At 34.2% G+C, this 11405-nt stretch overlaps 3 protein-coding genes across 3 annotated transcripts; all 3 read right to left on the minus strand.

Moving 5' to 3' along the window:
- Positions 1-1017: 1017 nt before the first annotated feature.
- On the minus strand, positions 1018-3581 carry LOC131350507 (rhamnose-binding lectin-like). Its single transcript, XM_058385503.1, has 4 exons — positions 3384-3581; positions 2320-2364; positions 2009-2144; positions 1018-1544 (listed from the first exon to the last, which is right to left on the minus strand). Exons 1-4 carry the CDS (start codon positions 3475-3477, stop codon positions 1424-1426), a joined length of 396 nt encoding a protein of 131 aa, XP_058241486.1. The 5' UTR covers positions 3478-3581; the 3' UTR covers positions 1018-1423.
- On the minus strand, positions 3576-6114 carry LOC131350502 (rhamnose-binding lectin-like). The gene is made up of 5 exons (XM_058385496.1): positions 4431-6114; positions 4214-4343; positions 3983-4092; positions 3816-3860; positions 3576-3715 (listed from the first exon to the last, which is right to left on the minus strand). Exons 1-5 carry the CDS (start codon positions 4519-4521, stop codon positions 3576-3578), a joined length of 516 nt encoding a protein of 171 aa, XP_058241479.1. The 5' UTR covers positions 4522-6114.
- An 834-nt stretch (positions 6115-6948) lies between these two features.
- LOC131350503 (rhamnose-binding lectin-like) lies at positions 6949-10502 on the minus strand. Its single transcript, XM_058385497.1, has 12 exons — positions 10407-10502; positions 10240-10275; positions 10069-10113; positions 9674-9800; positions 9123-9232; positions 8956-9000; positions 8728-8863; positions 8540-8643; positions 8019-8063; positions 7599-7734; positions 7374-7481; positions 6949-7107 (listed from the first exon to the last, which is right to left on the minus strand). The coding sequence occupies exons 1-11, from the start codon at positions 10435-10437 to the stop codon at positions 7376-7378; spliced, it is 921 nt and encodes a 306-aa protein (XP_058241480.1). The 5' UTR covers positions 10438-10502; the 3' UTR covers positions 6949-7107; positions 7374-7375.
- Between the last annotated feature and the right edge of the window lie 903 nt (positions 10503-11405).

Below are 11405 nucleotides of genomic sequence, written 5' to 3' on the forward strand. Positions count from 1 at the left end.
GTATTGCTACGAATCTCGTGATTTTTTTTACTTTATTCTCATAGTGTTAACTTTATTCGCGAAATATTACTACTTTGTCACAATTTTATTTAGTTTGACTTTTTTTTCTGGAATAACTACCCGTTCAATTTTGCATTATAATGACTTTAATCTCAAGAGGTTGTCCATTTTAATTTTTATCTTTGCACAGGCATCTTTAAAGTTGAACAAAAAAAGTTATGCGCAAATGGCAGGAAAACACCAGCGCAATTAAGTATTTACAAAGCACATGAAAATACTTCGCAGCTTTACACTCACACAATCACGGGTAAATTTATACATGTTCATTAAAAATGTAAATATTACCATATATGTATTAAAGCATTAATATATATATATATATGTAAGAACTGCGTTATACTGTATAATGTGCTCTGGCCAGAGTTGTACCATGTGCCACCTGGTGGGAATTCTGTGAAGTACAACACATGCATTTAAATACCAAAGCGCAATCACGGGAAATGCCTTTTAAATGCCTGTAGGTATACATCTAGACACTTCTCTGTTCTGGCACCGAGGTGGTGGAATTTACTTCCCCTAGATGGCCGAACAGTCAGTCACTGACTGTCTTCAAACGACGAATGAAGACCTACCTCTTCCTGAAACACTTAAACTAGCTCTTATCTTTCCCTGTTTGTTTTATGTATTGTTTTATGTTAAGTCTGTGACCTATTGAACCAGTGATAATGTATTCATTGATAGAGGCTTCAAAGCACTCTTGTACATCGCTCTGGATGAGAGTGTCTGCCAAATGCAGGAAATGTATTGTAAATGTAGTGAAATAACAGAGATTATTTATTTAATTTTTATTATGAATGTCTATCTATCTATCTATCTATCTATCTATCTATCTATCTATCTATCTATCTATCTATCTATCTATCTATCTATCTATTTCTTTCTTTCTTTCTTTCTTTCTTACTTTTTTAAATAAGACAACAAATTTTACCCTGAACTTTTACTATTCTATTGCCTGTCTATTAAAGAAAAAAATCCAAAACATTAGTCTTTCTGTTGGCTCTATTGCCTATAGTAACACATTGTGTGTAATTTGCTGATCTCAGAAATGTGTCTATATGTATAACACCCTTGGACTGTTAACCAGTATTATGCCTTTAGATTCTGTTTGCCACCTGTCCGCTCTGTGTTTGACATGTTTATTAGACTTTGTTGTTTGTATCAATTTGTTTGGACAATCACTGCCTTAGATTTCATAAAATTGTCTACACACAACTCAACCTTGATATGTATGTTTATAAAGTTTATTGCGCAATCATTTGTAAAGTGGATTCGTTTAGGATGGTGGGATTACATGTAAAAGCCAATTAGTATAGTTCAGAAACAAAATCACTGCAGCAGTTGATTATGCAAAAGCAAAAATGATTTAACCTGCCAGTGTTAAGTACATTAAAAACAAAGCTCTTGCACTGTAACATCTGTATGGCTTTGTAGGTAAAACTTTGTGATCCCTTTTCTGGCCACTGGGTGGAAAGCTGGAAGTCATTCTATCAGTAGTAAAAAGAACAAATAAAAAGAGAACAGCACATAAAATACTTTTCCTGTTATATGCACTGTCTTCAAGATGTGTAGAAATTCAGATATAAATATATTGTAAAAAACAATGTGATATAAAAGTTCAGACTATTTAATTTTAAGTTATATTTTAGTCATATTTTGAGGAAAAATGAACACTATATAGGGATTTTTGTAGTTGGGAACTTTTTATGAATTTCATTATGTCTGTGTACTACTTCACTGTGACATGCACTTTTGGAGATTAATAAGTACAGTATTCTATTACCCATATGTGTGTGGGGATCTGCATTAACACAATTATTGAATACACAGTTTGGCAGAAAAATCAGACACAGACGTACACAATTTTCAGGTACTTATAGATGTTAGGACAGGGGTCAGAGACAGACAATGTGATGGTGGAATAGATTTACACTTCAATTACTTCCATTACCTAGCTGCAACTTTAGTTACTGTGTCAGCCGTGAAGCAGTTTGTGTTGGAGAGTTGACTGGAAGGTCGTCCTGAGGAACATGTGGTGGAATTGGTTCGGCCGTAGTTAGCACTGATAATCTTTATATTGCTGGCACCTAAAATTAGAAGAATGTATATTAGCTTTTTATAGTTTAAATCGTATATTTATAGTTTAAATATAGTTAAATAGTTATATAAGTAGTAGAATGTAATGTATTATTATAATGTTATGTAATGTTACAGGTATATAATAATTAATAGGGGAATAGAAGTGAAAAGAAGAGTACAAACCACAGTTCAGTGACGCAGTACTGCCTTCACAGGCCACAAGTTCCTCTGCAGGAAACAGATTCATTGCATAAAACAACCAAAAACAAACAAACTAAAAAGAAGTAAGCTGACTGACTTAAAAAATTAAATAAATGTTTGTGAAAATGAGGATAACAGCACTGGATCTTAGAACAGGTAAACAAATAAACAAATAGGTTTTTACATGGGTATAAAGGTACCAACAGCCAAGCAAAGGTCCATATTAATTAACATTAATGAGACATTATATGTATAGTTGTATAAAAATATGCTGAGATAAATACTAGCTAACTTCTTAAAAAAAAGTAACTGCAAATTGCAAATGGAAGTCTTACACAAAAACCTTTGAACATACAGAGTCCAACTGAATGCTGAAACTAACTTCTGTGTCGCAGAGATATTTGCGCTGCACTTAACCCTGGGTTATTGTCATTTTAAACACCGTTTTTAACCCTGGGTAAAGAAAGGTTTCACACTTGTATTTTGAAAGCGGTGTTAGCTCCGCTTTTGCGGCGTTAACCATGCATTGTGGTGCTAAGTCTGTTCAGTGTGAATCAGAGCAGTGTTTGCTTGTAGCTGATGGACGCTTGGCAACAGACAGCCAATCAGAAATTGAGCAGCAAGGCTCATGTCACATCAGTAACAGGAAATGTGCGTTGTGTAAATACGTTGCCTGCTGTTCGTCCAATCAGCAACAGTGACCCGCAAATATGCAAATAAGATTGTTAACTCGGCATTTAGGAATGTGTGAAACGTCTGTTAATGAAGACCCAGGATTAACAAGTAACCCCAGGTATAGATGAGCAGTGTGAAACGTGATTACAGATAACCCAGGATTCCGTGTGTGTGTGTGTGTGTGTGTGATTTGAAGATAATCACCCTTGGGAGTGAACCTAGGCCACAGGTCCATTGTTTTCTGAACATTTTTGCCTTAACCTTGTTTTATTCATACTTGCTTTAAAAGTGCTTTAGTTATTCCTGTATGCCCAAGATTATAAAAAAAAGGTAAAAACAGAAAAGGCTGTCAAGGGGAGAAGATTACTTACTAGTGCAGATGTAGGACACAGTGAGGTATTCAACAGTTTTAGTACAAGGATCTGTAAAGATGGTGCTTGAAGCTTGTAAAGTGCATGTTTTCATTCCATTACACCTTTAAATGAAAGTAAAATTGGCCGCTGTCACCAAAGGTCATTATCTACTAAGTAAGATATTTAAACAAACAAACAACAAAAACAAAGTTACAGTGCGGCCACAATTGAGAGTGTGTTTGGAGCGTAACAGTTGGTATTCTGGATCAAATTGTTGGTGAGTCCAGCTGAACAGGTTCTGGAGTCAGCACGCCCAAAGTTTGCATTTATGATCTTAATAGAATCAGCTCCTACACAGAGGCACAGATAAACCTGCTGTAAACCAAGTGTACCATCAAATAATAATAATAATTGCTCAGCAGCCCAAATGTAGGGAGAAAGAGCTCCTACCACAATCCAGTGTGCTGTAGCCCTGCTCGCAGATCACAACAAGCTCTAGAGAAAGGGGACAAAATAAACTGGAGTAGGGACCATGGGAAATTATACTGGGAATACTGTATTGTGATGCCAATTCTGAAGTGTTTTCAAAAATCAAACATAACCTATAGACTACTTACCGGCATTGATACAATCATAACTTGTGTTGCAGTACTTGTAAGTTCCATAACATGGGTCAGGGTTGCCAAGTACATCCGTCTTTAACTCACACTCTCTCAGTCCATTGCATCTGTTTGAGTTATAAAGACAAAATGCTCTCACCAGAGTTATATTGTTGTTATATAATTCATCACAGAGGAAATATAATAATGCTGAAATATTCTGTAAGAATAGTGCAAGTAAATCTGTACCTATCAGCAATTGTAGAAATCAGCGAATAACAGTTGGTATTAGCAACCTGCGAATTAGGCCGACCAATACTACAAGTGCTGCTGTCCGTTCGGCCATACACAGAAGACTTCACTATAATCAGTCCAGTGTCTAAAAACAGTAATAATAATAACAGTTATAACAACAACAACAACAACAACAACAATAATAATAATAATAATAATAATTGAAGCTTACTACACAGCAAGTGTTGGACATCGCCATAGCAAGTAATCATATTCTCTGAAAGAGACCGACTATTAACACAGATCTTTGTGCATGTAAACATAAAACATTCACTTGGGGTCTCTGTGAAAACAATATCACATGTTATTTTAGGTTATTTAAGTGTTTGGGTGCATTAAATATTACCTCCAGAAACAAGTAAGTCAGGAGCTACAGTCAGTACTGTAAAGCAGAACACCGTGTATACTTAATGATTTAGAAAGGGCAAAAATCGAAATATAAATTTCAAGCGTTTCAACGTTGAAACATTTGGAATGATGCATACAAATATACTTATAGGAAAACGTGAGCTTTTCTTTAACAGTAATTGCTTATGGTCTTAAAAATGATTGTGCCATGTGTAATTAATGACACTCAAGAAATTTGACCAATAAACCCGTTTTTACTTAAACTCATATAACTGATTTCAAAAAAAAGAAAGAACTAGTATTCACTTTATCAGACCATACCAGTGGATAATGTTTAAATGTGTTTAAAGTTGTAATATTTAAATTTAATACTGTTATTGTACTGTTATTGCAAATTTAATACTGTTATTTCATGTTAATGCCACATGAAAGTGTACTTCAGTACCTGCGACTGTTTTTTTTAATGATGCACAATACAGGGAAGCAAAACGGAACAGAGAATATTTAACGTATATTACTCCTAAAGCACAGTAAATGCCCCATCCATTCTAAAAACTAAGTAAAATCACAAATTGTAGAATTTAAACTGGACATTTGGGGCAAATGTAGAATAGGGGCAAAATATGGTAAAATAAATATCTAAACGGATATAGAGCAATAACAAACAAGCTTTCGTAATTGCATTTATGGTTACACCACATGATTTTTGGATTCTTGTAAATGAGAAATGACCATAAACATGACAGAGAAAGAATTAAACATATACATGAGAGGTACTAGTTATGTTTTGTGTCTAATCACGCATTATAATGTTTGATTTAATGTTCAATTATTAAAAGGTAAAAAAAAAAAAAATCACAGGCAGAGAAAGTCTGCAACACTGTTAACACATAAACCCACAGACAGTGTACATTCTGCTAATTTGTTTCATCAGTATTTGGGAAGCCTACTGCAGACAATATTCAAATACAAATCATAATTTATTTAAATCGAAAATGCAGACTCTCAGGAATTTGGCTAGAATTCAGATATAATTAAAATTTTACTGCAAAATCTATATTTACAGTTGCATTTTACAAACAGTAAATATATGTAAAACTTTATGTAAGATTTGCTATGTTGATTTTAATTATATTGAATTATATTTACATTCATTTACATTACACTCAAATCTGGTTATAGTCACTCTTAAAGTTTGTTCAGTTGGATTAAAAGGGTCCCAAAATATAGTTACTACTCTAATCTTGCTTGAAGAAGCTCACAACTGAAATATTTCGCTGTAGATGCAACAGTAACTATTTAGTTTATACATCTGAAGGGTTTTTATCATTAATTCCCTCTAAATTGAAAGAAGCTTCAGATAACTAATGCATACTAATGCTTTTCTTTGACATGAAATAAAGTCTAGACACTACCTGCGATGCATAACCCTTAAAAATACAATCTAATAAATGATAGTCTAGTTCTTTTGCTGGTGAAGACAATTTTCAATCCTTTTAACTCACCAAGGTTGGGCTCTCTCAAGATAGTGTCAGTCAGCAGCTGGATTGATTGGATTCTGTATTTCAGCTTGAAAATATTCTTGTCTTTTGTAGCTGTTTGTTTAGCTCACCTGTTTTGTAGAATGTAGAATTTAGAATAAAATCTATTCCTCGATGAGATGTTACACCATGAAATTCTCAGTACCCTACTGAGTGGGCAGTCATACTATCTATTTATTTGCACCTGGCCTTGACTTAATCAGTAGATGCATAGAGAGTACCGACAGATGGGCACCAGCCGCCCAGTCAAATCTAAACATACAGGAAAACATCGACCAAAGCAGTAAGAGATTGTGAAGAGAAGTGAATTTCAGTCAATTAATATACAAACATGATTGAAACTATCTAGTAAAGCATATAAGTAAGACACACGCTCACACACACACACTTACCATCTTACCTAGCCTGTATCCAATAACTAATTTAATAACAAAATTAGGAAAGCCTTACTCCTGACTTGATTACAAGTAAATATTAATGGAGTCCATCAGAGCAGCTCTTATAACCATTTTAGAATACATTTTTTATTGAGCACTTAACGTGTTGCTGATCTCATAAATCTGGCTGTTGTGTGACAGCCATGGACTGTTTACCAGTAGTCTGCCACTAGATTGCCATTTGCACCTTTCTGTTTTAGCATTTTGTTTAAAATGTTTATTGGAATTTTTTTTATAGGATCATGGGTTGGAAGGTAAGCTTTCCAAATGAATTGACACTCTTGCATTTAGAGGATACTTTATTGCATAATCATTTGTAAATAGCAGATATGTTTCAGAAATAAAGCTTCAGAAATTAAAATCATTAGAGCAGTTGATTATATAACATGCAAATATTAAGTACAGCAACACCACAAATCCTGCACTGTATCAGCTGCATAGTTGCATATTAAGAATTCAGTCTCAAACCGCTTCAGACTGAAGAGAGGCCACTGGGGAGAAAGCTGGGTTCCTTCAAGTGATTCTGTCAATAGCAGTAAAGACAACGGGAACATGAGAATGGTTGTGGTTCTAAACATTAAATACCTTTCATGTTATATGTGTTGTACTTGACATTAAATAATACAGAATAAAAATAAAAATATATATTTATAGGGTGAATATTTTTATATAAAGTTGCCTTGGCCTTCAAATTAGTGATTGAGCTTATTAGTGATTGCATTTTTTTTTAAAAACTTAAATAATATATAGATCCTTCATGCATTTGATATATGAGAAAGAGAAACTCACAGTTAGGAACAGTAGTACACAACGGTCAGGTACTTATAGGTGCCATAACAGGGATCAGAGAATAAATCATTTGTAGCAGGGACGCTACAGCTGCTCTGTCCATTACATCTACAAAACAACAGGTTTTTATTAAAATTGTACCCATAAATATCAGTAATGTATTTAATGATAACAGCTATGCATAGTAATTTTGAAAAATTATAGTTCTGGTAAATCTTCCATTACCTAGCTGCAACTTTGTTTAGAGCATCAGGTGTGTAGCAGTTTGTGTTGGAGATTTGATTGGCAGGTCGTCCAGAAGAACACGTGGTGGAATCGGTTCGGCCGTAGTTAGCACTGACCGCATTTATACGGCGATCACCTAAAGTTAGAAACATTTAAAACAAGAGGAAAATACGTTAATAAGACAGCAGGAAAGCAGTGGAACAGACCGGTTGTATGGTTTTTGTGTAACATTCATCACTACATAGCATTCCTAGAACATGCATTTAAAGTTGGTACAAATTGTTTAAAATGTTTGTTCTATAATAGGTTTTATATAATCTTTTATGTATTTATATTATGTATTTAGTAATCTTTATTATGCGACATGGTAAATAATTTAAAAGGGTGATCAGAAATAATAAAGGAGAAAAAAACACAAACCACATGTCAGTATAGCAGTATTGCCTTCACAGGTCACAATGCTCCCTGTAAGAAACAGATTCATTGATGAGTTCTTTGGTTAGGGCCATCATTTGGGCCATCAATTCCAAGAAATTTCTTCAACACACTTTCAATTTAATATAAAACATGTTTACTAACAGAACAATCTTTGAAATAAGATTTAGGATATTAACCGAATGATAAACACACACACAGACATTCACACACACACACACACACTCACACACACAGACATTCACAGACACACACACACACACACTCACACACACAGACATTCACAGACACACACACATTCACACACACACACACAAACAATGCAGACACAAACAATAATGCCATTTTGTTTCATAGTAAACACATGACTACACTACACTCTTCTACACTAGAATCACCCCCTTGGTCAGAACATAACCTTGGATAATTTTTTTCTGAAGTAATCATCTCTAGGCTACTTTTATCATGGCTTAGATGTCTGTAATGTGGGATCTCAGATTACTCACTATGGCAAATGTAGGACACAGAAAGATATTTTGCAGTCCCAACACAAGGATCTGTAAAGATGGTGTATGAAGCATCTACAGTGCATGTCGTCTTTCCATTACACCTTTAAATTAAAGTAAAATGTTAACAAGTAAAAGTAAACATTCTTCTAATTTGAGAAAAATGTAGATCAAATAAAGAAGGGTACATTGAGGCCACTTTTGAGAATGTGCTTGGAGCGTAACAATTGGTGTTCTGGAGCACACTGCTGGGAAGTCCATTCACGCAGGTTACTGCATTAGCCCGGCCATAGTTTGCATTTATGATCTGAATATAACCATCTCCTGCACAGAGACACATGTAAAATTGCTTTAGCTCAATGGCAACATCAAAAGTAGCAAAATGCTCAGCAGCCCAACCGTAAGGCAGATCTTACCACAGTTCAGCGTGCTGTAGCCTTGCTCACAGATCACAATGTTCTCTGAAAAAAGGAGACAAAATAAAATTCAGTCATTTGTATTATATCAGTATTGTTGTACTTTGATACCATTTCCATAAATGCCTTCACATAACCAGCACACCCACACCCTCTACACTACTTACGGCCACTGATGCAGTCATACGTGGTGTTGTAGTATTTGTAAGTTCCAAAACATGGGTCAGGGTTGCCAAGTAAGTCCGTCTTTACCTCACACTCTCTTAGTCCATTGCACCTATTTTGGGTATATAACAGACAGCAATATTATTTCTATATCTAAAATATAAAGTTTCTGCAATATTCAAAGACAAATCTTAAATAAATTCCTCAACGAACAACAATATGTAATTGTGGATATGGTAAAGTTTTGTGTAAGGAGAAATTTTATTTATAGTCTCCAGTGTCAGCCAGTAACGAGAAAATGCCAGTTAATTAGTTATATGACAAGCTGCATGTTCTGTTTTATTAATTTCAAAAGGGAGAAAATATAAAGACTGGAGAGGAAACAACATTCTATAGCTTCTATGACTTCTATGAGAAACTCATCTCATGGAAATTCAACACCTGTATTAAGGGCCATTTTGCTTTAATTTTCTTCCAAGTTCAGTTAAGCCAAATGAAGCGAGGCATTGTCCTTCAGTTTAACATGTGTTATAACCCAAACAAAACCCTGTACCTATCAGCAATAGTAGAAATCTTCAAGGCACAGTTGGTATTCGCAATCTCAGAAGCGGGCCGAGCATTACAGGTGTCACGGTTCGTACGTCCATATGTAGTAGACCTCACCTTTATCAGGCCAGTGTCTGAAAACACAATAACCAAAAACAAACAGAAAACACACTGCTGTAAATACTGGTTAGTTTCGTCTTACTGCCAAACTACTTTGGCTATTTGTTTCTGCCTACAGCAGTGACGTTGTCTGGATGTCTCTTGTTTGTCACTCATAGAAATTCTGAATTTTCATAGAAATTCAGTATTGCATTATCTAGTTTCCTGTGCAATGGAATATTTTCATAAGCTAATCATTGGCTTTTTACTTGCTGTTGGAAAATGTGGGACATTCAAACTTACCACAAGCAAGATGCTGGACATTACCGTAGCAGGTAATCATATTCTCTAAAACAATAAATTGTTTACAGAGTAAATATTAGAGTGAGAAAATCTGAATTATTTGCTTGGACTTTCTAACAAAGCATTATTATGTTAAGCTTTTCAAAATGTTTGAGTAAATTCAGTTATTACCTCCGGAAACAAGCCAACCAGAGGCTGCAATAAGTACTGTAAAGCAAAACACAGACAGCTTACTTAAATCATTCAATTCCACATTGTTTATTATTTCTCCTGTTAAGATGCAGATATGATTTAGCTGAACACACGATTTTCATATGAAAAAGGACAGAAGAACTTACAGGTGAGTAGCGTGAGCCTCAGTGAGAGCATCTTGATGCTGGAGTGGAACAATCAAGTGCTGCACCACTGGAATAGCTCACTTTATATACATTTCCAACAAATAAAAAAAACAAATTACTGAAAATGCCTGTTCTGTACTTCCTCATTCCACTTTTCCTCATACCTCTTTGGGTTTTCCCAGACGCTCACTAGCAACTATTTCAAGAAGCCACATTGAGGGATATTTTTTCTTTCTTTCTACTGTATAGCTATATTTATTTAAATGTTATAAAAGGATATAAAGAAGTAGCATTGCATAAGCACAATTGCTACTATATCAGGTAACTCTCAGCAACTTACAACTTATAACTTCTCAGCAAGTTACTTCCTCCCATCTATCAATAGAAGGTATTTGTTTTGTTTAATTCAAACTTAAGGAAGTTCATACTTATTTCCTGAAACTAAGTATAAAGTGATATGTTTCAAGGCTATAATTATAACATGTTACATAACTTAAAAACAAAGGTGTGCACACTTAAACTTTGTTAAAGCACCTTTCGCTTGTAATACAGCATTCAGGCTTAGTAATAATCTACCAATATAGATCTTGTGAAAAGGAATTATAGTTAAGTGTTTCAATGGAAGGAAGTATAACTATTTTAACTATTTTAATAGAAGTAAGTATAGTTAAGAGCGTGTGAACTGTAAAGAAAATAGTCGTAAGTAAATAAAAATATGTAATTGCATGTAGGTTATGAAAATACAAATAAATGAAATACTGTTCTGTATTCTTGAAAAGGTCTACTTTAAAGTAATACAATGTCATTTCAAATGAAGTGTCTTATTTAAAAAGATTTTAAAGTAATACAATTTCAAATTCCATTTGATTATGCTTTTAATAAGCGTATTTCTAAATCTCTATATTTAAACATGCTTGAAACAAAAGTCTACTTTATCGTCTGTTTAAATTAAGGGTATTATTTAAAGAGTATTTTGAAATCAAAATTTTAAAGTATTCT

The sequence above is a fragment of the Hemibagrus wyckioides genome, unplaced genomic scaffold (genome assembly GCF_019097595.1).
Source record: "Hemibagrus wyckioides isolate EC202008001 unplaced genomic scaffold, SWU_Hwy_1.0 Contig37, whole genome shotgun sequence".
Lineage (NCBI taxonomy): Eukaryota > Metazoa > Chordata > Actinopteri > Siluriformes > Bagridae > Hemibagrus > Hemibagrus wyckioides.